The sequence below is a fragment of the Fukomys damarensis genome, unplaced genomic scaffold (genome assembly GCF_012274545.1).
Source record: "Fukomys damarensis isolate Sample0158 unplaced genomic scaffold, DMR_v1.0_HiC HiC_scaffold_17, whole genome shotgun sequence".
Classification (NCBI taxonomy): domain Eukaryota; kingdom Metazoa; phylum Chordata; class Mammalia; order Rodentia; family Bathyergidae; genus Fukomys; species Fukomys damarensis.
The window spans coordinates 31,946,000-31,968,453 of record NW_022900929.1 but is presented as its reverse complement, the minus strand read 5'-3'; the positions used below and the strand labels follow the sequence as shown (position 1 = coordinate 31,968,453).

At 36.3% G+C, this 22,454-nt stretch overlaps 1 protein-coding gene across 2 annotated transcripts in view; it reads left to right on the top strand.

Annotated features, from left to right (window-relative positions):
* Nucleotides 1-22,454, top strand: part of Ctdspl2 (CTD small phosphatase like 2) — a 74,928-nt gene that overhangs the window by 9,546 nt on the left and 42,928 nt on the right. For both annotated transcript variants that reach the window (XM_010624864.3, XM_010624865.3), the window contains exon 2: nucleotides 18,048-18,257. In XM_010624864.3, coding sequence (XP_010623166.1) covers nucleotides 18,072-18,257 — 186 coding nt within the window. In that variant the 5' untranslated portion in view covers nucleotides 18,048-18,071. The remainder of the gene's footprint in view (nucleotides 1-18,047; nucleotides 18,258-22,454) is intronic.

The following is a 22,454-nucleotide window of genomic DNA, read 5'->3' as shown; positions in this document are numbered from 1 at the left end:
GGTGGCACTGAGCTAAATCCCTGGACCTTGTTGTTGTTTTTATTTGGTACCAGGGTTTGAACTTGGATCTTGTGCTTGTGAGGCAGGCAGTGGCACCACTGAGCTAAATCCCTGGCCTTTGTTGTTTTTTGAGACAAGGTCTAGCTGCGTAGTTGAGACTGGCCTTGAATTCATGACTTTCTTCTTCCCTCAGCCTCCTGAGTGCTGCCATAGGCCACCATAACAGGCTCTTGAGTTTTTATTCTTGAAATATTGCTACTATTGCTATGTTTGTTTTGTGATATAATCTATTTTAAATTGCATCATTTTTATTCATTAGTAGATTTATATCCTAAATATATGCATTTCTCAGTCTTCACTTGTTTGTTTTTTACTGGTAATAGAATTTACCTAGAACTGAGCCAAGATGAGCCTATATACGCATGTTAAAATTTCTCTTTATACTACAGGTGTAGGTAATAAAATGATGTTATTACAGATATTATATAGGTAATCTCAAACCTGACTGGCCCAGTTAATATGTATCATCTTTGTTGTTAGTATCATGGAAATAAATGCTAGCCTTCTAAAATGAGGTTAGAAAGTGATACCTTCTCTTCTGCGTTTTGGAAGAGTTTGTGTAGATTTGCTATTGTTTATTTTTTAGATATTGGTAGGTTTTCCTAGTAAAGCCATCTGCACCTCAAGTTTTGTCTGTTGGAGGTTTTCACTGTAGATTCAATTCTAAAAATAAATAGAGCCAGGGATTTAGCTCAGTGGTTCCGCCACCTGCCTCGCAAACGCAAGGGCCTGAGTTCAATCCCCAATAGACACACACACACACACACGACTAATGTTATCAATTACTGTGTGAGTTTTGGTGACTTATATTTTTTAAAGAATTTGACCAATTCATCGAAACTGGTGAGTATATAGTCATAAATTTTAATTTTGCATAATTTTTCCTTTAAAAAATCTGTAGGATCTGTAGAACATTCGATTTTTCATTACCATATTGGCAATTTATGTCTTTTTTCCCCACTAGAAGTTTCTTAATTTACTGATTTAAGTAAAGTCTTGGTTTTCTCCCCACCCCCCCACCACCCCTAAGTTCTGGGGAACCTAGTCTGATGCATGAACAGATAAATACCCTACTACTGAGCTATCTGAACCCCCCCATCTTTTCTGTTTTTAATTTCATTCATTCTGGTTCTGTTGACTACTTTATCTCTTGATAGTGGGTTGTGTTTTCTGCTGTCTTTTGGGAATCTCACAATATTTTGCTGAATGCTGGATATTGTGAATAGAACTGCATAAATAATATTTATACCTGGAGTATTATGTTTCTGGACTTTAAATATAGAGAGTTGATTCAGTCTAGTCAGGACAGTTTCAATTTTGATGCTGTAAAGGGTGCCTTGAGTACATCATTGGCTTCAAAATTTTATTTTCTTGTGGTTAGGCTTGTGGTTGGAGTGTGTGAAGATGTTTCTCAATTTTCCTGAACACCTCTCAGCTTTGGCTTGTCTTGTGCCTGTACCTTTCTGGATAATTTCTGATGCTTCCAATTCTTTTCCAGAGATAGACTGCTATTGTGTTTTTCGGTGCTTATTGGCTTGTTGGAGTCAAGGATGTTTCAGTTGCTATGGTCTGGGCTGTTTTGGTTAGGTCCTTTATATATGGTCATCTGCAGTATGACTTTCAGTGATTTTGTGCTTTTAGTTTTAGATGCGACTCCACCTGTATCTTTGCACGTCTTGTTTGGGAAAATAATTTTTCTGTACCTACCAAGTGTTAGATGTCTAATGGCATTGGTTATAAGATCTTGGGCCTAAGACTGTTTTCTGCCCCTCCCTTAGTGGTAGAAGGTTATTTTCTTTCATCTTTCATCCTTAACAGTGTTTTCACTTGTGCCCTTGGGGGATTACTAGGCTTGGTGCGCTTCCTCCCGTGCCTTAAAAGTTTGTTTTTTTTTAATACACAACATTTATTGGTGCATTTTAGGCATCCATAATGATAACACTTATTGTAGTGAATTTGCACATATACATGGTACATCCAACCTCACTTTTCCCTTTTTTTTGGTTTTGGTTTTGGTTTGTTGTTTGTTTTTCCCTTTGGGGAGAAGGGTCTGGTTGGGGCTTTTTTTGTGTGTTTTTCCTGTAGTGGATGCTGCTCCCTACCTTCAGCCCTATACTACACTGGAGGACTCTGTAGTTCCCCTACATTGGAACACTTGGGGATCTGGCTAAGATCTTGCAAATGAATTTGAATTCCATTGTATATAAGGCACTGAGAGTGACAAGGTTCAGTTTTTAGATTTTTTTTAAACCTATTTCCTGACTTGCTCTAAGGCAGATGAACCAGTGTTGTGTTCTGGCTTTCCTAAGAATGTCTTTGTCTTTTCTCTTTTTGGGGTGGGGGTACCTGGTATCGAACTTGGGACCTGGCATTTACGAGGCAGGTAGCAGCACCACTGAGCAAAATCCCCAGCCCTTACCTTTTCTTGAACTTGATTGAAATTACTTGGTTGCTAAGAGCCCTCAGCTCAGATGGGCTAATATTTTAGTTGTACACTTTTTCCCCCTGCTACTAGGCAGGTAGCACATTCTTTGTGGCTTTCTCTAGCCTAGGCAGAACCCAATTTATAATAATAGATCTCCAGGCAAAACTCCAGTTGGTCATAGCAGCTCCCTTTTTTTTCTTCTGTAGATTATAATTGTGTGATTTTTTTTTTTTTTACCCCCATCAGGTTGCCTTATTTTATTTTGGGAGAGGTTGCCTTCTTTTTGGTTTAAACTTTAGACTAAGAAGAGCATTCACATTGGCTGGACTGATGAGGGAAAAAGAATAATTCCCAAGTGGCTCCCCGTTGTGTTTTCCTACAAAGCTGTGTACAACTTCTGTCAGTGTCCCCTCTACAATATTTGTCATCTATTCCCAGTTTTTCTCTCAGCTGTATTTATTCTTACATTGTTTCCCATTGTGAAATGCTCAGAAAAACTGGACCAGATTGATAGGAAATACTTCAGTAATTTGTATACCTGACCTTTTTTTTTTTTTTTCCCCCGGTCTGCTGGCTACTTTTTTTTTTTTAAGTAATTATTTAAAAGGTGGTGGGGTAGGAGGACAGATTTTGCTTCATCCCTTTTCCTGTCCTTTTTTCCCTTCCCATGAAGTCCTACCTCTTGTTCATAGTAGTTTATTAAAAAATAATAACAGAAGGTAACTTTGTTTTCCCACTCCAGTCTCTGCCTTTCACTCTATTGGAAAGCTTTTCTTACACTTCCATTAGTGATTTGGAAAAATTTTAATTTTAATATGTGGTTGTATACAATATAAATGTATAGTTTTAATATTTTTCTTTTATTTATTTATTTATTTATTTTTGGTACCAGGAATTGAACTTAGGGCCTTTTGCTTGCCATGTGCTTCTGAGTTACATCCTCATCCCAATTTTAATTACTTTAAAGTATATAGTTCAAGAATATTAAGTTCCTTGAGTATCTGTCATTACCGTTACCTTTAGAATTCATTCCATCCTTTCAAACTGAAATTCATATTCATTAAACAGTCTTCAATATTCATTTGTATTGTAGCATTGCCAGAATTTCCTTTCTTTTAAAGGCTGAATACTATTAAAAATTGTATATATGTTCCACATTTTGTTTATCCATTCATATATTGATGAATTTGCTTATACCCACCCCCCACCTCCCCCTTTGGTACTGGGGATTCAACTCAGGACTTTGCACTTTCAAGGCAGGAGAGGTGCCACTGAACTAAAAATCCCTGGCCCTGCTTCTATTTTTGACTGTTGTGAATAATGCTGCTTTGATTAATATGGTTATATGTTTGTTTGTTTGTTTGTTTGAGACAGGGTCTCAGTATATAGTTCAGGTAACCTTGAACTACCTGTGGTAGGTGTGTGCCACCACCCCTATTTCATTTTTTTGAGACAGGGTCCTAGTTGTCAAGGATGGACTTGAATTTGTGGGCCTCCTGTCTTAAACTCTTAAGTAGCTGAGATGACAGGCATGTACCACTAGGGCTGATTTGGTAAATCTGTATGTAAGTTTTTGAGGAACTGCCAACTGTTTTTCCATAATAGTGCCACCATTCTAAATTCTCACCATCAGTGCAGAAGGATAGGGTCTCACTGTGAATTCCAGGCTGGTTTTGAACTCACTATGTAGCCCAGGCTGGCCTCCAATATGCAATCCCCCCTCCTCAGCCACTAGATTGCTAGGATTATAGGTGTGGGCCACCACTTCTCACTGAATTTTTGTTTCTTTTTCTTTTTACTTATTAATTTTGAGTTTTTGTTTCTGGTTGTAAAAGTTTTTTTTTTTATATATTCTGGGTATCTGATCTCTATAGATGGATGATTTTCTTCCATTCCATTGGTTGCCTTTTCATTCTTTTTTTTTTTTTTTTTTTTTTTTTTTGGTAATGGGGCTACTGGGGATCTAATTTGGGACCTTGTGCTTGCAAAGCAGGTGGCGGCACCACTGAGCTAAATCCCTGGCTCTGTCTTTTCATTCTTAATAGAGTCCTTTGCTACATAAACTTTTTAAATTTTGATTTGGTCCCATTCATGTTAGCTTTCTATCAAGTGAGATGAAATATCCAAAATAAATAATTTAAAGAAAGAAAGATTTATTTTTGGCTACCATCTCTGAAGTTTTTCTCCAGGGTCTCCTGGCTCTACAGCTTTTAGGCTTGAGGCAATGCAGACTTTGTGGAAGGGTGTGATAGAGGAAAGCTGCTCACCTCTTGGCAGTTAGGAAGCATTGAGAGGCGAAGGGCCTAAGCCATAGAGAAAGAAAGGAGCCATGGATAAGATATACCCTTTTAAAATTTTTTATTTTTTTTATTAGTACACAATGATTACATTCATCATGGGGAGTTTCTATATGTACATAATTCATTTTGACTTTTTTACTTCCCCAGAGATACAGCCTTCAAAGTCACGCCCTCAGTCACCTCCTTCCTTCCCCTAACTAGGCCCAACCTTTCATAGCCTTTGCAGCTATGAACTCATTAATGGATCAATCCAGTGATGACTTTGGAGTCCCCATGATCTATTCACATTTTCAAAAGCCTCACCCCCGAACACATTATCCTTTGGGGGCCATTTTAGATCAGACCATGTTTATTTATTTATTTATTTTTTTGGTTGCCTATGCTTTTGGTGTTATAGTTATTTAAATTTGATAGCTTTAACTCCTCTTTCTTCAATACTAGGAATTGAAAGTGGGGCCCCTTATGTATCTAAGCATGTACTCTACCACTGAGCCCCATCACCAGACTAGTTAAAATTTTATGTGCTATGTGTGTGTATGTGTGGAGGGGGAGTTCCTGGGGATTGAGTGCAGGACCTCTGCACTGAGCTGCTTCTCCAGCTCTTTATTTCTGAGGCATGGTCTCACAGTGTTTCCCAGATTGGGCTTGAATTTGTGATCCTCCTGTCTTAACCTCGCAGAGTACTGGCATTATAGGTATGTATAACTATGCTGGCCTCTCGTTATAATTTTTTGTAGGTAATGAATATTTTCAGATTGCAAGTTATTCTTTTGAAGTTATCCAAATTCTTAATTAAAACATTTCTTTCCATCTTATTCATGTTCTCTTTTATAAAACGGAAATCATGGACATTGTAAAATTGAAAATCACTCAAACATATAGTACTAGAAAGCATTTAGGACAGTGCCTTGCACATATAGTACTTAATAAATGACAGCTATATGTTAAAATCACTTTAACTTTTTCCATGTTCAGATAAATGTAAATAAAATAAGCACTTTTTTTTTTTAGCTTTTTTGAAAAGAATAGTTTGAGGGTTGACTTTCTGAAGTCAACAGATAGGGAATTAAGCCTCACTAGAAAGCCATCATAAAACTTTTTACTCACTGTTATGTAACGTGGTTGAATTATGTTTCAGTATTCAGGTAATCATAGACATTTAATGCTTTATTTTAGAATTTCATTAACTTGTAAGAAACACCTAGAGAATGAATTTAGCAATTATTTATTGAGATCCTTCTATCTTACCAGTATAGTTCTGTGAGGTGAAGCTCTCTGGAAATTCATGTTAAGAAAATTTCTGGTTAAAACTGTATCCTCGGGCTGGGGATTTAGCTCAGTGGTTCCACCACCTGCCTCACAAGCGCAGGGTCCTGAGTTCGATCCCTGGTACCAAACAAAACAAAACAAAAAAGCAAAACTATATTCTTCCCTCAGTACTGGGGATTGAAGCCAGGATCTCCCACTAGGTACTCTACTACTGAGCTTGAGCTATATCCTCAGTGAGAACTAATTTTCCCCCATTTTTAATGTTTGTATTATGAAGTAATGAGCTGTATGTATGTCTCTTTAAGCATTCAAGCAGATGCTAAGTTACTTTTTCTCAGGAATGCTGTCTGAGGTACTATTTTCTGCTTTGGTTGGAAGGAATAAATTAGGTCTTTCAGCTTTGATGTTTTTGAGTTTTAGAAAAAGTGGGGAAAGGGCTGGGTATAGTTGCTCACGCCTGTAATCCCAGCACTTGGGAGGCAGAGGCAGGAGGATGCTGCACGATTAAGGCTAGCCTGAACTACAAAGCGAGGCTCTGTCTCAAAAAAACAAAATACACAGAGTGGGGAAAAGGCCTGCATAGACTCTTAATGAAGTAGAAGTTAAAGGTAGTTTTTAAATATTATCAGAATGTGTAGTTTTATTTTATTACAGTACACAATTTAAAATAATTTTAACTTTCAGTTACGAGATTTTTTTTAAAAAATTAAGTCTGATGAGTAAGATTCAAGTTTTTTTTTTTGTACCAGGGATTGAACTCAGGACCTTGGCACTTATGAGGCAGGTGTGGCATCACTGAGCTAAACCCCTGGTCCCCAGAATTGGCTGTTTTAGATGACATTGTAATCACTGTGGATTCAGAATGTTCCCTCCTGCCAAAGATGGTTGGTTATAACTTCCTACAAACTATTTCTCCATATTACGCAGCCATTGATGTTTTTATTTTTTTTTATTATTATTTTTTTTAGTTCTTTCATTTTTAAGCCTAGCTTCCTTGGGGATACTCCTTATCCTTATAGTCCAGTAGTCACATAAATACCTCCCCCCCCCATCAAACGCTTGTCCTTGTGCTTGTCAGACAGGTGGTGGCACTACTGAACTAAATCCCCAGCCTTAGCTATAATATTTTGACAAATAGGTCCATTCCCCTATCACATTTGAGAGCTTCCCTCCCTCCAAGTCAGTTTCTAGTCTGAACTTGTTTCTTCTTGGGCCAGGGATTTAGCTCAGTGACTCAAGGTCCTGAGTTTGGATTCCAGCTACCAGAAAAAAAAAATTTCTGTGGTACTGGGGATAGAACTTGGGACCTTGTGCTTGCAAGGCAGATGGCACCACCACTGAGCTAAATTCCCGGCCCAAAAAACATTTCTTAATGGTATCATCAAAATGTATGGGTCTGCCATTGTACAGGATTGTGTATGTGATTCTTTTGTGTTGTTGATATCAATAATTATTATGTTGTATGAAAACACCGCAATCTTTGTCTTTCCATAGTTTGTAGTATAGAAGTGGAAATAATCTTGTATTGAATGTGGCTTTTTTATTTTGTTTACTTTTTGTTTGAGACAGGGTCTCCTATGTAGTTACTCAGGCTGGCCTTGAACTCACTGTTGTAGCCCAGGGTGCCCTCAAAAAGTGATCTTTCTTGCCTCAGCCTCCCAAATGCTGGGATTATACAGCGAATACAGCTTTTTTAAAAAAGTAAAAGTATGTTGTGTACATGTTTGTATTTGTCTTAGATAAAAACTTATAAGTGAAATTACCAGGTCAAAGAATTAGGTGTGTTTACATTAGAAATAATCAAACTTTGCCAAAAACATCTATTCCTACTACTGTAGCAGAGCATGAATTTCCTTATTTCATCTGTTACTACATATTTTTTTCAGTCTTTTAAAATATTTGCCATTCAAGTAGTGTTTTTATAGTTTTAATTTATATTTCTGATGAATAATATTTAGTGTCATATTCCTGTGGTTTGTTTATTTATTTACTTATTTATTGTTCTGGGGATTGAACTCATGGTGCCACTGAGCTACCTCCCCAGCTCCCATTTTGTCATTTAGTTTTTATGAAGTCTTGTAAGTCTTTTGCCCGTTTTGTTTTGTTTTGTTTTGTATTTTTTGGAACTGGGAATCAAACTCAGGACCTTGTACTTGCATGATGCTACTTTAAAAATTGGCTTGGTTATCCATTTTATGGCATTTAGAATTTCTTTAAATGTTCTAGATAAAGTCCTTTGTGAAATATGTATTTTGTGAATGTTCTGTCAGTTGCTTGTCTTCCTAGTGGTTTTCTTATTGGTGCCTTTTGGTAGACAAAACATTACTTTTATGAAGTTAGTTATTCCACTTTTTCCTTTTATTCTTTGTAGATCATATTATCTGAAAAGAGTTTTACTTTTTCTTTCTGATACGGATTTCTTTATTTTTCATGCCTAATTGTATGCTAGACTTTCCAGTGAAATGTTGAGAACAAGTGGGGTGTGGTGTTGCATGCCTCTAATTCAGTGTGCTGGGAGGCTGAAGCAGAAAGATCACAAATTTGAGCCCAATCTGGGCAATTTAGTGAAAACTTGTCTCAAATGAGAAAAAAAGGTTGAGCAGGTACCTAGGTTAGAAACCCTGGATTCATGACCTGTAGCTCAGTTAGAAAGCCCTGGATTTAACACAGTAAGGTAGGGCCATAATTTGTGTGCCTCTCTATTGGGTAGCTTGAACCACCATTGGTACAGGCCCATTGGGCAGCTTTTTATTAATTCTATTACTAGTAAAAAGACTGATAAAAGTGATTAGATCTGTCGTTCACATTGGCAGGAATATGTTAATCCCCAGTAATGAAAAGAAAAAAATAGTGGTGAGAGTTGAACGTCTTTGAGCGTTGAGTCTCACTCACCACATATGATGTGGTCTAAGTTTTTCATAGATTACTTTTATCGAGTTGAGGAAGTTCCTTTTTATTCCTTATTTGTTGAAATTATGTTTATTATGAAAGGATTTGAGTATTTTTTCTGTGTCAGTTAAAGTAATCATATAGGTTTCTTCCTTTATCCTGCTAACATTGTATATTATCGATAGCTTTTTATTTTTATTTGGCAGGGATAAGGGATCAAACCCAGGGCTTCTAGCATGCTAGGCCACTGTTATAATCCCAGTCTCTGATTTTTATATTTTGAGCCACCTTTGCATGTATAAAGGATATTGATGTGTGGCTTTCTTGTCTTGTGATGTGTTTATCTGATTTTGGTATCCCGATAAGGCTGTCCTCATGGAACGTGTTGGACAGTATTTCTTACTATTTTTTTGTAGGCATTTAGGAAGAAGTGGTATTAATTTTTAAAATATTAAGGAAAAATATTGCTAAGGCCATCTGGTCTTTTCTTTGTGGGAAGTTTTTTTTTTTTCTACACGTTTTCTCTTATATAAGCAGAAAGGGGTAACAGAGAGGGAGGGTAGATGACAGAAAGCCAGGAGTAGACTTCTGGAGATGAAATGCAGATTTCTCTAAAGACATAACCAAAAGACACTGGAAAAACAAGAAATCAAAAACACGGATAACAGATGGAATTAGTATTCCCACAAAGAGCCAGGTATGGTGGTGCACTCTTGTGATCCCAGTGCGTGAATTTGAGGCAGGAGGATCACCCCAAGTAGGAGGGGACTATATAGCAAGTTCAAGGCCAGGCTGAACTACACTAGATTAATATGTCAGCATGCAGTTCGTCATTGCTTATTTTAGATTTAGTTTGGTTTTCTCTTTCTACTTTCTTTTAAAAAGTTTTATATTTTTTATTAGTGTGTGTTAATATTACATAGTAGTGGATTTTGGGGAAATCAGTACATGCATTTAACATTAGCTTAACTTCAATTCTGTTGACTTCCTTTCCCTTTTCTCCCCCCCTCCCACTGGTCCCTTCCCCACATGATTCACTCACACACATGTGCGTGCGCACACACACATCCTTTTCTGGAACTGGGAATCGAACCCAGGGCCTTTTGCACTGAGCTATGTTTCTATCCTTATTTTTGTTTTTGAAACAGTCTCAGTAAATTGCCCATGCTGCAGCCTTCCAGAGAGAGCTGGAATTACTGGCTATTCTGTGTGTGTGTGTGTGTGTGTGTGTGTGTGGTTGAATAATATTCTCTTGTGTGCATGTACCACATTTTCTTTATCATTTATCTGTTGATGGGCATCTAGGCTCTTTCCACAGTTTAGCTTTTGTGAATTGTGCTCCTGTGTATATGGATATGCAGGAATTACTGTAGTGGAGACAGTCTTTAATTCTTTGAGGATTGTGCCTAGAAATGGCATGGCTGGGTCAAATGGTATTTATATTTAGCCTTTCAGGGAATCTCTATGGATTTCCTTAGTGAGTGTACTACTAGTTTACATTCTCAACGACAATATAGAATGATTCCTTTCCCCCTGCACTCTATTATTATTTTATTTCTTGGTTATGGCTATTTCTAGAGTAAGATGAAATCTCAGTGTTGTAATTTGCATTTCTCTGATGGCCAGAGGTGTTGAACAAAAAAAGTTCTTTTTCATGTATTTATTGGCTATTTGTACTTCAGAAGTGTCAAGACTGGTTTTTATGACTCTGCATTTAATCTGTTTTGGCAAACATTCCATGTAAAATTGAACATTGTTTTCCTCATCTGTTTGTGAGTGCTCAGTTTTGTTTTTTTGTTTTTTTTTTTTTTTTGAGACAAGATCTCACTGTGTAGTCCAAGTGAACCTTGAACTCATTGTGTAGCCGGGATTGGCCTCAAATTTGCAGCAATCCTGAGTGCTGGGATTACAGGCATGGTAGTGCTGAAGTGCTCAGTTTTGAAAGTTGGTAAAGCATTTACCATTCTAGCCCTTCCAAACCTGTTTAAGTGTACCTTTTATAGCCTACTATTGGAATTGGCAAAAATTGCCAGGCTTTAGTTTTCTGTTTTGAAATGTTCTTGCCTTTCTTTCCAGTGAATACTATTTGTTATTTTTTAGTTCAGTTTCTCCTAAGTGTTCCCAGAATCCTTTTTACTTTTTTTGTCTAGCATTAAGTAGTATTTTGTATATATAATATGATAAATATCTACTATTCTTACTTACTAGACATTTTGCTTCTAGTGGGCAGAGATTACTGTTTTATCCTTTTGTTTCCATTCCACTAGCAGGTGACTAACCAATAAGTATGAAAATTTTAATGAGTTGATCCCCTTAAGACTGGACTAGTTTACATGTCTGTTATGGCATTTATCTAGATGTTCCGTCCCCAAAATGTCATGCACTCATAGGTGGAGCTTTTCTTTTTCTTTTTTTTTTTTTGGTACCAGGGATTGAACTCAGGTCCTTGCGCTTGCAAGGCAGGCCAACAAACCGCTGAGCTAAATTCCCGGCCCTAGGTGGAGCTTTTCAGAAGTGGCTGGAGTAGGTTGTATGATAACTAAATTAGTTCACTGGCTGGTTTAGCATAGTTCTGAATGTTAATAATGGGAAGTAACACCCTAATGTGGGTGGCACCAACCAATAGGTTTGCAGCCTGGATAGAATACAAAGGGAAAGAAGAAAGGCAGCCTCAGCCTCATTGCTTGCTGTTTCCTGCCTGCCCTGCCTTGGACTGTTTCTCTGTCATGCTTCTTTGCTATGCCACCCTGCCTTGGAGCCAGCCAATTGTGGACTGAAACTTCTATAAACAGTAAGTGCCAGGTATTTTGTCCCAGTGAGAAAGTAACTAAGACAATGCCCCCCCCAGTACTGACTTGAACCCAGGACCTTTACACTGATCTACATCCCCAGTGCCTTTTTTAAAATTTTGAGATAGGGTCCCACTAAGTCGCTAAGTTGCCCAGACTGGGCCTGAGCTGGTTCTCAGCCTCCCACAGTATTGGGATTACAAATGTAAGCCACTATGCCCACTGTTTCTTTAGTTTTTCAAGACCCATGTCTCATCATTGTATTGTTTCATAATTTTTTAAGATTTCCATTTAATGATTCTAGGTTTAAAATAGTCTTTCCCATAGTGTTTTTGAAAAGACTCTTCAAAATGAACCTATAAAAACACTAAAAGTAGCTGGGCATAGTGGTGAAGGCTTATAATTCTAGCTGTTCATGAGACTGAGGCATAATTGAAAGTTTGAGGCCAGTATGGACAGTTTAGCAAGAACTTGTCTCAAAATGAAAAGGACTGGGGACATACTTCAGTGGCAGTGCTCTTGCCAGGCATGCATGGGGGCTTTAGATTCAATTTGCAGTACTAGAGGGGAAAAACCCCACAATTTTCCCATGTGTCTAAACTATATAAAAATTTTCCTTTTCTATGGAGTTCTGTATCTAAGAAGAAAGGAATTTAGATAAAATGTGTGTACTGTAAATAGGGCCAAGTCAATAATAGATGCCTTGAATTATAAACCCTTTTATAAGGTTATATATTCTTTAGGGGGAAAGACAGATAAGCAATTTAAAACTGAATTTTTTTCAGGGGGGTGGTACCAGGGATCAAACTCAGGTCCTTGAGCTGAGGCAGCAGAACCACTGAGCTAAATCCCCAGCTGGAGAATTGTTTATTTATGGAGACAAAGTTGTTTGGAAAGATATTTTGAGACTTTTGTGGTGAATCTTTGGAGTTTGGAAATATCTTAATCAGTTTCAGGTGCTATAACAAAAATACCACTAACTACATGGGTGATTTATAAATAACAAATTTATTTCTTCAGTTTTGTAGGCAGTAAGTCCAAAGTGAAGGTTCAGGCTGATTTGATGTTTGGTGAAGATCTGTTTCTTTGTAAGATTGCTATCTTCTCACTGTAACCTCACATGGTGGGAGAGGCTGGAGATCTGTTTGAGACCTGTATTTTATTTTATTTTTTCTGTTAGTATCTTGCTGTGTTGCCATGATTGACCTCAAATTCATCATCCAACTACCTTAGTCTCCTGAGTAGCTAGGAACACGTGCATGTGGCACCATGCTTGGCTTTCTCTAGGACCTCTTTTATATGGGCTGTTCCTAGGGCATGACCATGACCTAATAACTTCACAGGGCTTTGCCTCCAAATAACATCACATTACTGATCAGATTTCAATTTAAGAGTTTGGCAAAACCCAAGAGTCTTATTTTTTTTTTAATTTTTAAAATACATTTTATTTTTGCCCCCCACCTTAAGGCACCTCTCTTCCCTTTGGAGAAAGGAAGCTTTGTTTCCATTTTTTCCTTCTATTTTCACTTGTTTTCTTGTCCCTTCCTCCTTCCCTGTTCCCCTTCCCATTTGAACATTTTCTTCCCATTTCCTAATATCTACTATACATTTTAATCCTTATTACCACTTTTGGGTTCTCATACCAGAGAAACAATGTGTCCAATTTACTTTACTGAGGAGTATGGTCTTAAGGTCCATCCATTTAGCTCTAAATGTCTCAAGCTTATTCTCTATGACAGAGTAGTATTCCATTGTATAAAACCACATCTTCTTTATCCATTTATTAGTTGATGGGCATTTGGACAGTTTCCATGATTTAGCTATTATAAACTGTGCTGCTATAAACATGAGCATGCATATGTCGCTGTGGTATGATTCTTTTAATTCTTTTGTGAAGATACTAAAATGGGGAATAGCTGGGTCAAGTGGAACTTCTAGTTTTAGTTTTTTGAGAAATCTCCACACTGATTTTTCACAATGGTTGCACCAGTCTACAGTCCCACCAACAGTGGAGAAGTGTTTCTTTTCCCCTCACATCCCCTCCAGCATTTGTTATTGGTTGATTTCTTTTTTTTTTTTTGGTACTGGGATCGAACTTGGGACTTTCTGCTTGTGAGGCAGAACCACTGAGCTAAATCCCTGGCCCTGGTTGATTTTTTAATAGCAGCCATTCTTTCTGGAGTTAGGTGGAATCTCAGCTTTTTTTTTTTTTTTTTTTTTTTTTTGGTACCAGGGATCAAACTCTGTTCCTTGCACTTGCGAGGCATGCCACTGAACCACTGAGCTAAATCCCCGGCTTCAGCTTTGTTTTTAATTTGCATTTCATGAGTGACCAATGATGTTGAATTTTTTTCCTTTATTTATATGCCATTTCTAATTCTTCATCTCAGAAGTGTCTTTTCATTCCAGATGCCCATCTTTGGATTGGGTCTTTAAATTGGGGGGGATCTGGGTTTTTTTAGTTTTTATGTGTTCTAGATAATAGTCACTTGCCTGATGAATAGCTGGTAAAAATGTTTTCCCTTGCTGTGGTTTGTCTCTTCATCTTGTTGGTGATTTCTCTTGCTGTGCAAAAAGTTTTAGTATGATTAGATCCCAGCTGTTGATTCTTTGTAGTATTTCCTGTGTGGTCTGGGTTTTGTTTGTGAAGTCTTTGCCTACTCCTTTGTCCTCAGGTGTTCTACCTATTCTCACTTCCAGCAGATTTAGTGTTTCTGTTTTAATATTTAGATCTTTGATCCATTTTGATTTTAGATTAGTGCATGGTGAAAGATTTGGGTGTAGTTTTGATCTTTGGCATTTGGAAAACCATTTTTTCCAGCACCATTTATTAAAGAGGCTTTCTTCCAGTGAAGGTGTTTAGCTCTTTTTCCAAGATTACATGGCTGAGTATGCCTGGAGTTGTTTCTGAATCTTGTAGTCTGTTCCATTGATCTTCATGTCTATTCTTGTGCCAGTACTATGCTGTTTTTATCACAGTAGCTTTGTAGTATAATTCAAGTCAGGATTGTGATACCCCCTGGCTTTCCTTTGTTGTCAGAATTGCCTTTACTATTTTAGGTCTCTTATGGTTCCAAACCAATTTTAGGGCTTGTTGTCTCTAATTCTGTGAGATATGCATCTTGGAATTTTACTTGAGATTGCATTAAATCTGTATAACAATTTTGGAGGTATAGCTATTTTCACATATAATGGTTCTTGCTATCCAAGAATAAGGGATATTTTTACATTTTCTGACATCTGCTTTGATCTTTTTTTTAGAGTGCTGTAGTTTTCAATGTAGAGGTCTTTAACTTCCTTTGTTAGATTAATTTCTAGGTATTTCATTTTTTTGGATGCTATGTGAAAGGGATCGTTTCTTTAATTTCTCTCTTTGCATTTGTTATTCGAGTATAGGAATGCTACTGGGGTTTTAATTAATATTTTATTTATTTTTTTATACTTTTTATGGTACCAGGGATTGAACTCAGGACCTTGTGCTTGTGAGGCAGGTGGCAGAACCACTGAGCTAAATTCCTGGCCTGCTATTGGTTTCTGAGTATTGACTTTGTATCCAGCTACACTACTGAATTTGGTTATCAAGTCTAGAAGGCTTTTGGTGGAGTTTTTGGAATCTTCTATGTCATAGGAGTATCATGTCATCTGCATATAATGATAATTTAAGTTCTTCATTTCCTGTCCTTATTCCTTGTATTTCTCTCTTTTGTCTAATTGCTCTGTCTAGTGTTTCTAGAACTATATTGAACAGTGGACATCTTTTGTCTTCTTCCTGATTTTAGAGTGAAAGCTTTCAATTTATGTTCATTTAGTATGATGTTGGCTGTTAGTCTGTTGTAGATAAAAACCATCTGTGCCAATTTTTTGTAGGGTTTTTTTCATGAATGGGTGTTTGACCTAGTCAAACACTTTTCTGCATCTATCCAGAGGATCATACAGTTTTTGGCTTTGGCTCTGTTCATATAGTGTATTACATTTATTGATTTGCATATGTTAAACCATCCCTGCATCCCTGGGAAGAATCCAACTTGGTCATGGTGTATAACTTCTTGAAGACTTGCTGAATTGTTTGCCAGTATCTTATTGAGGATTTTTGCATCTATGTTCATTAGAGAACTGTAATTCTTTTTGGTTTTGGGTCATTCTCTGGCTTTGGAATCAGGGTAATACTTGCTTCCAGGAATGAATTTGAGAATATTTTTTCTCTTTCAATTTTATTAAAGAGTTTGAGAAGTAATGGCATTAGGTCTTCTGTAACTTTCTTGTAGAATTCAGTAGTGAATCCATCAGGGTCAGGGCTTTTCTTTGTTGGTAGTTTTTAAACTATATGCTCAATTTAGTTGGCAGATACTGGTTTATTTAGAAAAAAACCAAACAGTATGTAGTTGGGAATTTTTGTTGAAGTAGACAGTGTATGTATGTTTTCTATTTAAGGAAAAAAACTTGTTTTTTTCCCCCCTGTTGTTTGGATTAATAAAAGTACAACTTTGGAGGCTTCCTAATTAGTCAGTGAAGATTATTAATTTAATTTTGGGGCTGTAGGTGTAGCTCATTGGAAAAACATTTTCCCAGGATATGTGAAGCCCTTAGCTTGATATTCAGCATTGCAAAAACAAACAAGCAAGCAAGCAAATAAACTTTTTTTTTTCCTTTGCTAGGGATTTCTATACCTTCAGAAGTTTAGAGGGCTTTATTGGAATTACACTTTTCTATAAATACATTCATTGCTGTGAATAGATTTGTTATCTTTGTACTTTATTCATTTTGAGCCTCAGGCAGAAAAGGTAATACAGTCCACCCTTTGTGGGAGATTGTTTTCAGCACCCCCTTGGAACCAGAATCCATGGATACATGAGTCCTTTATATAGAATGGCAGTTTATTTGCAGATAACCTGCACAAATCTTTTCAGTCATTTCTAAATAATGTGTAATACCTAATGTGATACAAATGCTTTGTAAGTTGGGTTTTGTTTTAATGCTGTTTTTACATCTAAGCTTTTTTTTTTCAAGGTTTTTGTTGTACTATAAAGAGAATTATGATAGTGAAAAAGTCTGTATGTGTTTAGTAGACAGGGTTTAAAAACAAATATTTCTGTCCATGATTGGTTAAACTTGCAAATACATGGTAATAATTTATTTATTTATTTTTGGTACCGGGGATCGAACTCAGGTTCTTGCACTTGCTAGGCAGGCAGCGGAACCACTGAGCTAAATCCCTGGCCCTTAAACTTGCAAATACAGAGGTCTGGGTATACTTTATAAAAGTGAAAAAAAGGTAGTTAACTGATAGTAGCTTAGGTATAACCAAAGTTGTATTAGAATTCACATCTTACTCTGTATTTTTTTCACAAATTATAATTCATTGTATGATCTTAATTACTTTTCTGTGTTTCAGGAGTCTTGTCAGCCATTAATTTTTATCATCTGTAAAATGAGAGAGTTCAAGTAGATTAGCCTCATTTTTTTTTTCCTACATAAATCCAGGCTTTTTTGTTTGTTTTTGGCTGTGCTGGGGATCAGACTCAAAGCCTGTCACTTGTAAGGCAAATGCTGTACCACTGAGACACATCCACAAGCCTATTAATCTAGATTTTAAAAAAATTTTTGTTTTAAATTTTGAGATAGTCTCATCATGTAATCCTGGTTGGCCTTGAAGTTGTTCTGCAGCTCAGATTGACCTCTGACTCAACCTTGATATTCTCTTGACTCAGTCTCCTTGGTACCAGAGTTACAGGTGTGCACCACTATGCCTCACTTAATTCAGTTTTTAAACTTTCTTTATATATCATGGATTAGAATCTCTCAAAATAATTTAACCATTCTTGTTGCTTTTATATGATTGTTCATTGTTAAATTATGTCTATGATTTGATTCACTCATTGATAGTTTTTCCCATTATGTTTTAAGGGCAAAATCCTTCCCAATCTTGTTTACTACTTACTTATTGTGTTTACCTAGCTCCATGCTTCAAATGTAGTTAACTGCTCAATAAATTCATAGAATAAACGAGTGATTAACAAATGATAACATCGGCATGGGTGGTATAGGCAGCATAAGGTTGTAGAAAGAATATGCCCAACTCTTTGGCTCCTTACTTTATATCAATGATACAATATTTTAGAGGTTGTTGAGAAGAGAACTTGGGATGGTAAGAAGTACAAAGCCTTTTACTTAAAATGTTAGTTCTTCTTTTTAATTTCTTATTTCAGTCTGCTTAAAGACCAACATTTTTTTAATCAATGTATTTTTATATAAGCTGGGCACATTTGTGTATACTAGGTTGAATTTTAATAAGCTTTGTTATTTTTTCTCTTAAAGTTTTACATGTGGCACCCATAAAAGATGAGGCTGAGAACACGAAAAGCTTCTCAGCAGTCCAATCCAATCCAAACACAACGCACTGCCAGAGCCAAAAGGAAATATTCAGAGGTTGATGATAGCCTGCCTTCACGAGGAGAAAAACCACCGAAGAATGAGACTGGCTTATTGTCTTCAATTAAAAAATTCATTAAAGGAAGCACACCCAAGGTAGTGTTTTTGTCATATACTTACACTTTTTAAAAAAAGAGATTTAGGTTGTATTCTCTAAGCATGTATACATGAAAAATTGATATTGATAGAGAATGTCTGTATTTTGCTGTTACTTTTAGGATTATCACATGCTAAATATTTAATGGAGGTTCAAGGTGAACATTATTCTGTTGAACTAATGGGGAACAAAAGAAAAATTTTCCTTTTTTATTTGAGGTTTAAAATTTTTTTAGTTTGTATTTTCTTACATTTTAAAGAAAAAGTTTCCTGTTAATGTTTATTTGCTGTATATTTAGGTAGGTGATTTGTCTATCAATTTCAAATGCTATTTGTAGAGTGAAATGTATTAAAGAGAAAACAAAATTACTTAAAGAAAGAATGGACAGTGACATATAAGTTTATTACTTGATAAGTAGAAAAATTGTTGACTTATGTGGTAGATTTTGCTGCAATAAAATTAATACAGCTTAGTAACTTTGATTCATGATCAAGATTTTGATGTATTCTGTTTATGTAGGATTTGGTACTTTTTTGTTTGTCTTGAGACAGGGTCTGCATATGTGGTTCATGCTGGCCTTGAACTCATTGCAGCCGAGATTGTCCTCAAACTCCCTGTAGTCTTCTAGCCTCAGCCTCCTGAGTGCTGGAATTATAGGCATACACTACCACACCCAGCCTTGGTACTGTCTTTGTCTGTGATTTCTTTTGTCAATTTTGTTTCTTTGAATAAATTTGACTAATCCTGGAAGTATTCTAGTGAAAAATTAATCATGTGACAAAGATCAAATTTCTTCCAGAAAAATGAATTCCCATCTCCTTAAATTCCTAATGGGTTTTCATCAGCCTCTATTGATGGAAAAGGTAACTATTTATTAGCTTATTCTCCTGTACAACAGCAATTGTTATTCTTCGTAGTAATTCAGAATTACTCTTTATTTTCTCATATATTCTTTTTTAGTATTCTTTCACTAGAAGACAGGTGCTGTGTTCCCTTAAATTTGCAAGTGCAAATCCCTACTCATTACTTAGCCTGAATATTTCTAGATATTATTTTATGATACCTAAGATATATATGTCTAAGCATCTTGGTTACTTTTTTTCTGTCATGAAATATAACAACCAGAAATGAAAATAAGTTTTTCCTGTGTCTTGTGACTTCTGTTCATATTATTTCCTCTGACCTGTTAATGTGACTTCATGTTGTCCTAAACCTTTAGTTGTTAGTTGTCTTTGTTGGTTAACAAATTTTTCTCATGTCAATTAAGTAAATAGAATGGAAAATATGTTTGCGAATTAATGTCTTATTTATTAATTAATAGCTTTGGGTAAGGTTTTTCCTGTAGCTACACATTTACTTATATGTACTGTTACTCAGCTTGGATTTCTTTATCATATTTTATATAATTGTTATGGAAAATAGTACTGTATTTAAATGCATTGCTGACATCAAGGTACATTGGGTTTTTCCCAGTCTGCTGACCCAGTGTTTAAAGTAAAAAGTAGTTTGTCATATATCAGTTGTAATGGCCTCTAATTAATTTGCTGTTTTATCTACATCATCGTAAAACATCTTCTCATTATTCTAGTTATCTTACATGATGCTTACTTACGTATGCATCGTAAATACAGTATCTTTTTTTTTTCAGAAATTGGAAAGGAGTTCACAGCTGATAATGAAATGCTTTTATATTTATATTTTCTTAATCTTTATGACCATCTTTTGATATTTTATGGAAGAGAAAACTAAGACTTAGTGAACATAGGTAAATATTGTCAATAATAGCTGTACTCATAATAATAAATAACTTGCTTAGGATAAAAGATTAATAACAACATAACAGTTTCTGATGCTTATGGAACAGTTACTATATGCTAAGAGCTCTGTTCTGAGCATTTTCTAATTTAATGATTTACTTAAAGCCTTAAAACAAGGTAGGTCCCACCATCGCTCTATTACAGATCAGGACAGGGGCACAGGGAGGTTAAATAACTTGTGGAAGATTACTCAGCTTTAAATGGCAAGAATGGAACTCAGTTATCCTGTTTTCAGAATGTACACTCGGTTCCTATGCATTCAGCATCTCTAGTAACTGACAGTGCTAGAATTTTTTATTTTTTATATTAGGGGTTGAACCCAGGGCCTTCACACTGAGCTATATCCCTAGCCCCTTTTTAAATTTTTTATTTTAAGACTGGTTCTTGGTAAATTGCCCAGCCTGGGCTTATACTTGTGATTCTGTTGTTGCCTTGACCTCCCAAGGTGCATGGATTACAGGTGTGCCCACCTCATCTGGCCTTACCGACCTTGGTGTCTTCAACTCAAGTATATTGGATTCCAATACCCATGCTATTTCTCCTTTACTGTTCTGTCTCCAAAATATCTAGATACTGCCTTTATCTAATTAGTGTAGGGATAGTAAATTTCTTGTGTGGAAATTATTCTTGGTGAAAGTAAAAAAAATTGGTTCTTGCTGTTCATTTTGTCATTAATTTATATTGTCATTGGCTTAAAGCTTGAAGTATGTTCTTTTTATAGGAAATATTTTTCTGTAATATTTTGCACATGTGCTGTCTTTAGTCCTTTTGACTAGATAATAGACCACTCTTTATTTTTTACTAGTGTCCTTTTCAAACCCAATTTAGTTATTCATCTCTGTGCTGCCACCTTTGGTTTCCTTGGTACTTTTCCTTTTCTTTTGGATTTGTATGGCTGTGTGAGTAGACTTGAAAGATTTAGATAAGCATGAGCCTGGATTTTAGAAACTTCTTTGACTCCTTTCTTAGCCCATTTTATTTGCTTTCTTTTGCTGTTATCTAAGATCACATGCCTACTGGTATTCTTGCTGTACTGCTTGCTTGCTTGCTTGCTTGCTTGGAGTAGTTGACTGGGTATTGAACCCAGGGTATTCACACTGAGCTACATCTCCTGTCCTTTTTAATTTTTTCTTTAAAAAAAATTTTTTGAGGCATGATCTTGATATGTAGTTCAGGCTAGTCTTACACTCATGGTAATCCTCCTGCCTCAGTTTATGAGTGCTGGGATTACAGGCGTATACTCCATGCCAGACTTTTTCTGTTTATTTTGAGACAGGATCTTGTTAACTTCCCTAGGTGGAATTTGAACGGAATTCTACTGCCTGAGCCCTCGAACAGCTGGCTAGTGTGTGCGGCACTATGCCCAGCTTCTGTTTTTATGTTACTAACCAGGTTTCATCTGTACTCTCTTCCTGATTTGCCATAAATTAAGCATAAAAGTATTCAGGTTATCAAAACATAGGTTGTTGGGCCAGGGATTTAGCTCAGTGGAGCTGTGCCTGCCTCACGTACAAGGTCCTGAGTTCAATCCTTGGTACCAAAAGAAAAAAATGTAATAGGTTGTTCACTTATGAATATAAGTATATACTTATATATACTTATTTGCTTTGTATGCATGCTAAAATGCTATACTCATTTGCCAGGGCTGCTGTAATAAAATATCACACACTGGGTAGCTTAAATAGTATTTTCATAGCTGGGCATGGTATCATACTTCTGTAATCCAAGTATGGGAAATTGAGGCAGGAGTATCAGGAGTTCAAGGTCACTTGCGCTATATTGCAAGTTGAAGGCCACCCTGGACTGTATGCTAAGACCCTGTCTCAAAATAACAACAACAAAAAGACTTTTTTTTCTTTGGTACTGGGGATCGAAATTGGGATCTTGTGCTTGCAAGACAAGTGGCAGCATCAATAAGCTAAATCCCTATCCCCTAATCTTTTCTTATAAAGATACCAGCCATGCTATTTTAAGAACCATCCAAACAAATCCTTTATGTTTTAGTTTTCCTTTTTATTTTCTATTTTTCGGGGGTTTTTTTGTGTGTGGGATAGGGTCTTGCTATGTAATCCTGGTGGCCTTGTGCACACTCTGTAACCCAGGCTGGCCTTGAACTTACAGAGATTCTCCTGCTTCAGCCTTCCTAGTGTGGTAATTACAGGTGTGTCCCACCACCCCCAACCAGTTACACTTTTTCAGACCCAATCTTCAAATATAGTCACATTCTAAGGTACTCAGTTAAGTCTTCAACATATGATTGGGTGCATAGTTGGTGAAGGCATAGGTTCAGGCCATAAAATAACAAAGCCACCTTTTCCTCTGTTCTTAAGTACTGTTAGGTTTTCATAGATAACAATTTTTTTTTTTTTTTTTTTTTGT